This window comes from Colossoma macropomum, unplaced genomic scaffold (assembly GCF_904425465.1).
Source record: "Colossoma macropomum unplaced genomic scaffold, Colossoma_macropomum, whole genome shotgun sequence".
Lineage (NCBI taxonomy): Eukaryota > Metazoa > Chordata > Actinopteri > Characiformes > Serrasalmidae > Colossoma > Colossoma macropomum.
This window is the reverse complement of record NW_023494804.1, coordinates 369681-377302: the sequence shown is the minus strand read 5'-3', so window position 1 is coordinate 377302 and position 7622 is coordinate 369681. Positions and strand designations below refer to the sequence as shown.

At 38.6% G+C, this 7622-nt stretch overlaps 1 protein-coding gene across 1 annotated transcript; it reads right to left on the bottom strand.

Moving 5' to 3' along the window:
* Window positions 1–3800: 3800 nt before the first annotated feature.
* On the bottom strand, window positions 3801–7168 carry LOC118824919 (complement C1q-like protein 3). The gene is made up of 4 exons (XM_036595383.1): window positions 7029–7168; window positions 6119–6181; window positions 4304–4432; window positions 3801–4205 (listed from the first exon to the last, which is right to left on the bottom strand). The coding sequence occupies exons 1-4, from the start codon at window positions 7099–7101 to the stop codon at window positions 3925–3927; spliced, it is 546 nt and encodes a 181-aa protein (XP_036451276.1). The 5' UTR covers window positions 7102–7168; the 3' UTR covers window positions 3801–3924.
* Between the last annotated feature and the right edge of the window lie 454 nt (window positions 7169–7622).

Sequence of the window (7622 nt, the reverse complement as noted above, 5' to 3'; positions counted from 1 at the left end):
CTACTTGAACAAATTTAATAAAACTTGCAAAGTAATTGCTTGACAATGTGATGTGTTCAACCTTTCTAAGATGTGTCGGCCCTGTCTTTTGAGATAAAAACAGGGGAAAATCATCACCAGATATGTGGTGAAGTGCACTGTGGGCTTGTATGTATGTATTTACAATCTACTTTACTTGAAGCTGGTTTGGCCATAAATCAAATTTGTGTAATTAAAATATCTCCTTAGCAATGATCAGAATTGTGTTACCCAATTTGGGTTGCAGAAATACATTATTACACCTTCTGCATCCTTATAAATAAAAAAAAAACATGGTACATGAGCTTATCCAGCAGATGAATTAAACCAATAATAATGCATATGTAGAGCACAATTTGTGAATAACAAAGTCCTGGAAAGACAATTAGTGCTAGATCTGGCAGGTTGATGGGTCAGAGGAAGACCTGAAATGAAAATAAAAACAAAAACAAGCAAGCAAACAAACAAAAAGCAGATAAGCAGCTTTTTAAGCCTAACAAGTAAAAAATCCAATGTCACAATGTTGTGATTTGTCTCACTTATGAGTGATAAACAGAGTCTGTCTTGTTTTAATTACCATTTTCGTCACTGCACTCCAAACAGGAAATGAAAGTGAAAGTGTTTGCCTGCCACTTTAGGAGGTGACACAGTGAGCTACGTTTAAACTAACTTTTCCATGTATTACTATGTTAAATATATTGATTAGTTTGATTTTTCTTGATGCATCTCTACAAATCATTGCATAAATGTATATAATATATAAACATTCTAATAAAATAGGTGCTGTTTGCTTGATCAATGCAAAACTGAAGCTATGAGGCTGCCTAGACTGGCCACTTGAGTGATGCAACACTGCAGCTCTGTGGCTGTCTGGAGTGGCTGCTTGAGCGACACTACACCAGAGCGATGAGGCTGCCTGGACCGACTGCTTGAGTGATGCTACATCACTGCTAAGAGGTTTTACTGGGCTGGCCATTTAAGTGACGCTACATCACACATATGAGGCCTCCCCGTCTGTCCACTTGAGCGACTTGACACCACAGCTACGAGTCTGCCTGGACTGACCATTTGAGTGCCACTACACCACAGCTACAAGGGGCTGAGAGGAACCTTCCCCCATGGTTAAGGTTGTCTGAGGAGTTTCCCACCCATCAGCTAGGGAACTGTGTTTGCGTGTATTGTGGACTGTTTTATTTATTGTTGCTTATGTATTTCATTACTACTGTGCTTTATGATTATATATTAAAAAGGAAAAGTTTGTTTTGCTTTTTACAAATTATCTACAAACACACAGAATCAGGGTCAAGGACATATCAGTCTATTCAGCTGTGAAATTCTGCAAATCTTTATTGACACTGTCAGTACTTTTAATGTGTTTTATGGTAAATAAGATATATTATGATTCCACAGTTGTTTGCTTGTAAGCACATTAATATAATTTTATTTTGGATCCTTTATCTCTCATCACCAACTGGACTACAATGACTGACTTTTAAAGTCTTAACAGATTATAAGAGACTGGGTGTCTCACACTATTACAACCACCGACTAGTTTTTTGGGGCGAATTGGAAATATTGGGGATCACACACTGACTGATAAGGGATCACACACTGCTCAACTTGTAAGTTGTTGCTGAACCAAATGAAACTCACTGAACTCGCGTGAACTCACACTAACTCTCACGTTCTCCCGTTACTCGGAGACGCAAATAAATAAACATGTAGCGGCTGCTGCTGTTTGCTCTGACACAGTAAAGAAGCAGCAGGTAAACATGTTTAAGTGAGGATCATGGCTTTAAAGATGTGATCAGTGTGGTATGTTTTAGAGTTTTAAATGTACGTGAACATGATTGTGCCTTAAACTCAGCTCATTAAAAAGCTTTGCTCCACACGTGAGAGACTTTTCACTATTTTTCTGTTTACTTGCTGTATTTTCTTCTTTCGCACTCTCAGTTTTCATTGGCTGCTGTAGGAGTCCGTTCAGATTGAGTTGTAGATCAGTTACACTAGATGACGCTCAGAGTCGGGTTGAAAAATCAAACGTTCAATAAACTCCAACTGGTCTGAAACACCATCGGGAGGCTGAGGCCCTCACACACTACTCACGTCTCTCTCCAACTCTTGACTCAGACTGACCAAAAAATCTGCAGTCTACAGCCAATTTGGACAGACTCAACCAGACTGAGAATCGGGGCTAAAATCGGGGTAAAAGTCGTAACCCCGGCTTAAATACGAAACACTGCCTGGCCAAAAAAAGCCACACACTCTTATATTTTGTTGGACCACCTCTAACTCTGAGATCTTGCATTGATGATGGGAGAGTCGACCCACTCCATAAAGTCTTGTCGTGAAATATGCCTGAGCAATCAGGGAAGAAAAAACCCATTGATGGGATAACCTGGTCATTCAGTACATTCAGGAAACCAGCTGCCTTCTTTTTATTGCCACATAATGTTGGTGAGCCTAGACCTGACCAATTTAAGCAACCCCAGATCATAGCACTGCCTCCAGAGGCTTGTACAGTGGGCACTATACATGATGAGTGCATTGATTCATGTGTTTCCAGTCTTACCCTGACACGTCCCATGATAAGGCTGGACTCATCAGATCACATGACCTTGTTCCAATGCTCCAATCTTTATGCTCCCCGACAAAAACAAGTGGTTTGCTTTTATCAATGTGCATGTGGGAAAGTTTTTATTTTCACTTCGAAACATTGCAGTGAGTTCTACTGTCGATTTTTTACGATTTGAGCAGGTGTTTAAATGATCTCTGATTACGGTCATTTAGGATTTTTTTTCTGACAATCTCTCTTTCACATAGTTGACGGATCACTGCTATTGTTTTAGGTTTTAATAACGCGTTGGACAATTCTTAACCCAATATCAGTAATTTTAGCAGCTTCCTTAGCTGTTTTCTTTGTACAGTAATCTTCTCCACAACCATGGGATACATCTGATTATGATTGCTTAAAAAAGAAGATACTGCATCTATTAGGGTTAAAAGAAATGATGCCGGTTGAAACATAGTAATCACTGCAGTAATTATCCAGTCAAAGGCTCTTAATGTATTTGCTTATTTAAATACAAACAGTGACTTTTTTATATAGGCTTAATTCATGGTATTTGGAGCAAAAACCCAAACACACAGTTTGCATGCATTTGTCCGATGCGTTAATCCAGAGTGACTTAAAATGTAACCGTGTTACAGAGGGAGGTGATGCAGTGTTAGGAGTCTTGCCCAAGGACTCTTATTGGTATAGCATGGTGTAATTTGCTCAGGCAGAGAATCAAACCCCAGACTGCTAAGAGGAGGGCAGTCATATTACCAACTACACTATACCAAATGAATTAAAGGGGCAAAACTTTCTTGTGTTTTCTGTGTAGCTTCCTGTGAAATGACTACACTCACACTTCAATGAATCACATGAATGAAGCAATTTTGATCACATGATCTCTCAGAAAGTTTTTTTAGCTTTGAATGACAAACACTGTTTAGGAAATAAACACAATACAAACAAGCAGTCCAAAATATGTATGTCACATTCATTTTTGTATCAGTGACAATGGCAAGAAATGACAAGGAGAGTACTGACACAAAATAGATCAAATAAAGAAGAAAGCATCAAACAAGCACAAAGTTTCTGTATCTGCTAGTTTTTGCTGTTAAATGAATTTTGACACTTCATTTGCTACTCAATGTTAAATTATCTCTCCTACATTAAAAATGCAGGTCACGTTTTAAATGTACTCTAAGTATTTGGTACACAGTCCATTTGCAGTATGTCATTTTTGATTGAAACACAACATATATGAAAGGCATTTAGCATGTAAAAAATGAAAATACATGCAGTTTATTTCCATGTGATGATTGAGATTTTTAACGCTGTACTAATTCATCAGCATTTCACTTCGCAAACAGCAGAAAACCACTGAAGGTACAATGGTTGTCAATGTTGTCAATTATTTGACTGTTACTTCTGAGCTTAACATACACTTGATCTCCTTCCTGCAGCAGCAGAGTGGCTCCACCAACGGCGTACTCATACTGTCCTTTCGGGAATTCAGTCACGTCTAAGATTTTCTCTTCATTTTTGTACAAACATACAGCCAGCCTGTATGAACTGCTGTAACCAAGTACATTAAACCTGAAGTAATAGACTCCTCTGAGTGGAGCAGTGAAAACACCTGCAGAAGGAGAAACAGATGGATCAGTACAGAGTCTCTACACCACCAGAGAGAAGAACCAAACCAGCCAGTGTACTCTGTACTGACTGTGAATTTACCTGTGATTTTACTGTATGCGTTGCCTACATTTGTGATTTTTTTACTGAAAACCAGTATGGTGTCAGTGGAGAGTGGCCCAAGACTGTCGTTTAAGCCTGAAGCAAATGAGAATGCCACCTTCCGTCTGCCTGCAAACAGAAACATGCACCGTGTCAGACCGAATCTCATCTTTTTCCATATTAAAAGCTACACTATGTAAGTTTTGGGGATTTGAAGACACCTCTGGTGGAAACATGTAAGAACATTTTGTAGCATGGCTTGCACTTCGGACCCCTTCCCTGAGAAGATGAACTGAAAGAGAATTCAAGGAAAACTGTCAAAACTTCATGAAGGATGAAAACTAGGTGTCTTCCAAGGATGTGAGTGAATTATCGACCTTTGTTATCATATCTTCATCAGAATAATGTTGATTTTGAGATCATTTCAGACCGAAACATCATGCTGGATCTTCTTTTTGAGCCTCTGTGCATGACGTTAATACATAAGGATGTGCGACATGGTGGACGGACAGCTATGACCGCCTCATAACAACTAAATTATATATTACTACTCCACAGCTGTTAATGAATAATCTTTGACTCTCATGCTGCTTACATGGACCACCGAGTGTATTAATGAAGTACGTTTTTTTTTGTTTAAACTGAGGGGCTGGCAACTTATCTTCTTAACTAGAACTAGGTTAGCTAGCTAACAGGCTAAAAGATAGCAAACAGCCTAAACTACTCCATCATTAACTTTACAGGCTTGCATTAAAGCACTTACAGTATGATTCACTGTAAAACAGCAGAATAAAAGTCTAAAAATTGTCACTTGAATGGATTGCACTCTTCAAGTGTTTCAGTCAGAAGTCATGTCAAACCTAGGCTGAATCCCAAACGGCTCCGTACTCCCTAAATAGTGTGCTAGCTATAAAAGTTTAGCCTCTACAGCCAAATAGTGCATCATTTATCTAGTGTGGATGAGTCTGAATATTTTGCTCTGTTGGGCTGCAGGATCCAGCAGTTAAATTCCTATGTAGTGCACTATGTAGGGAGCAGGGAGCTGTTTGGGATTCAGCCCCAGTGTATGAAGAAGAGTACTGCTGGGTTGGTGCTGAATAAGACTCGCGGTGGTAATTTGGTGACCAAGAAGTACTTATAATGCCAAGGTTTTTGTATTGACCAATGCTGTGTTATCATATGTTCATTGTTATACGACAAAAAGTTAAAACATTCATAAAATGACCGCAATATACAGCGATAGGTGACCAAACGTTCTCTTCATTCAGCTGTCTATGGTGTGTTTGGCAAAGATACCAAACTCTAAAGGAACTAAATTTTCTGGTGGAATACTTGTTTATATCAATTATTATCAATAAAAACTTGAATTATTTTCTGAAAAACTGTGCATTGTATCATATTTTTTATTGGCCGCCATTTTATAAAAGCAACAAGCCACTTGAGGCTGTGCGTTACTGTGATTTTATCTCCCCGTGATATATAAACATCTTTATTTGGCCTTGGGCTTTGACAAGTCTCTGTGTATTTCTGAGTTCTGAGCCGTGTTCCATAGTACTGGTATTTTTAGTGATGGTATTTTTCTATGTTTGACCATTAGCTGATTTTTGCTAATAGATTTTGCTTGTGTGGACCTTCCTGTCTGTCTTTTGACCCCTGCCTGTGATGTACTATAAGCCTTAATCTACTCTGCACTTGCAGCCTGAGTACAAACCCATTTCATTACACTGGCATATGTTTATTTTTGAGGTTTATGCAGAAACATCATGTTGCTCAAGTATTTGAGAAATGATGATGAACCACACATGCAAGTCTTACATGAATTGTCCTCTCTCAGTGCTTCCACACCCACTTCAGTAGAGACCACTCTCCCCTCCAAAGCTGTCAAACACAAACAATGTGAAATGTTGTTATTCAATGTTGTGAATGTCCTGTTCTTCAGTTTAAAGCGAGTGTATATGTTGCATGTGTGTTATTTTGTCGTGGTGTGGGTTTAGTGAGGGGGTAAGTATCTACCATTAAGCAGAGTTGCATGGCTAGATGACCTTCCCTTCAAATGGGCTGTTGTGTATGTGTCTTTTCTGCTGGTGTAATACAAAAAACAAATCTTGGCCCATCTTGTGTCTTTTTCTTCGCCAAGATGACAATATATATCATGTTAAGCATATAGATTGAGCAAAAGAGGTCAAATTTCAGAGTTAAACTCTAGGTAAGATTTGATTTAGCATGTGATGGGTCTGGTGTAAAAGTTCTGAGAAAAAAAAAAATTGCATGGTTGTATGAATTAAACAAAATGTTTTGCTTTTAATATTTTTTTCATAAAAATGCTAAAACCTAATGACCAGCAGCAAATTTAATTCAGCACAATGTTTTTTCCTCCTGCCAGAATTCATTTGAGTGAACTCCAGCATTCTTTTGTTTATGGCTTTAACATAAAGGCAACAGATACAATGTTAAATTGAAACAATCTTAAACAAATCAGATGTCTGTGAATCATTATGTCTTTACAAACTTTATATATAATGTTGGAAAAAACAAATATGGAAGATTAAAAATGCACTACATGTTTCAAATAAATTCCACTAAAGTCTCCAAATTTGCAGAGTTGTTTAATTTTCATTCATATTCATTTAAGGTTTTTGTCTTGAGCAAAACACAAAAATATCACAGTTTTGGAAAAAAAATGTGTTTGGGGATGTTTTTTTTTATTTCAAATCATTTGATTTACCTGTGTTTTGTTTCTTCAGCTCTTCAATCTGGCTTTGATAGAACTCCAGCAGCTCCCTCTGCTCCACCACCATGTCTCTCAGCTCGGTCCACACATCAGGCTGGATGTTTTTTTGGCCTGGCTCTGGCCTTTCCACACGTCTCTTGTGCAGAAGCTGCTCGTCCCCCACTACGAGCTGGTCGTCAGCTCTCTGGAGCTGAACACAAGACAAGCACAACCAAAGCAGAACCACACTGACCCTCATCCTGAGATGTTTTATTTGAGACGTGTGTAGAGTGGAAGAGCTCAGTTGAAAATGGGGTGAATGTAACAGACGATCAGCATCTGATTCTTATATAGTGGACAGATGTGCCAGACACACACACACACACACACACACACACACACACACACACACACACTTCAAGTACAGAAAATGCAGAAGTAGATGGCAGAAGCTGAGCTCTGGGTTCATAGCGGTGACCAGGGATGACGCCACCACTTCAAAAGTAGTTGGGCAAAATCTGTGGTTAAAATAAATAAATAAATAAATAAAAACTAAACTTATTAATGTAGTTATGTGATAACTGAAGTTTGGGGAGAGGAACATGCCTG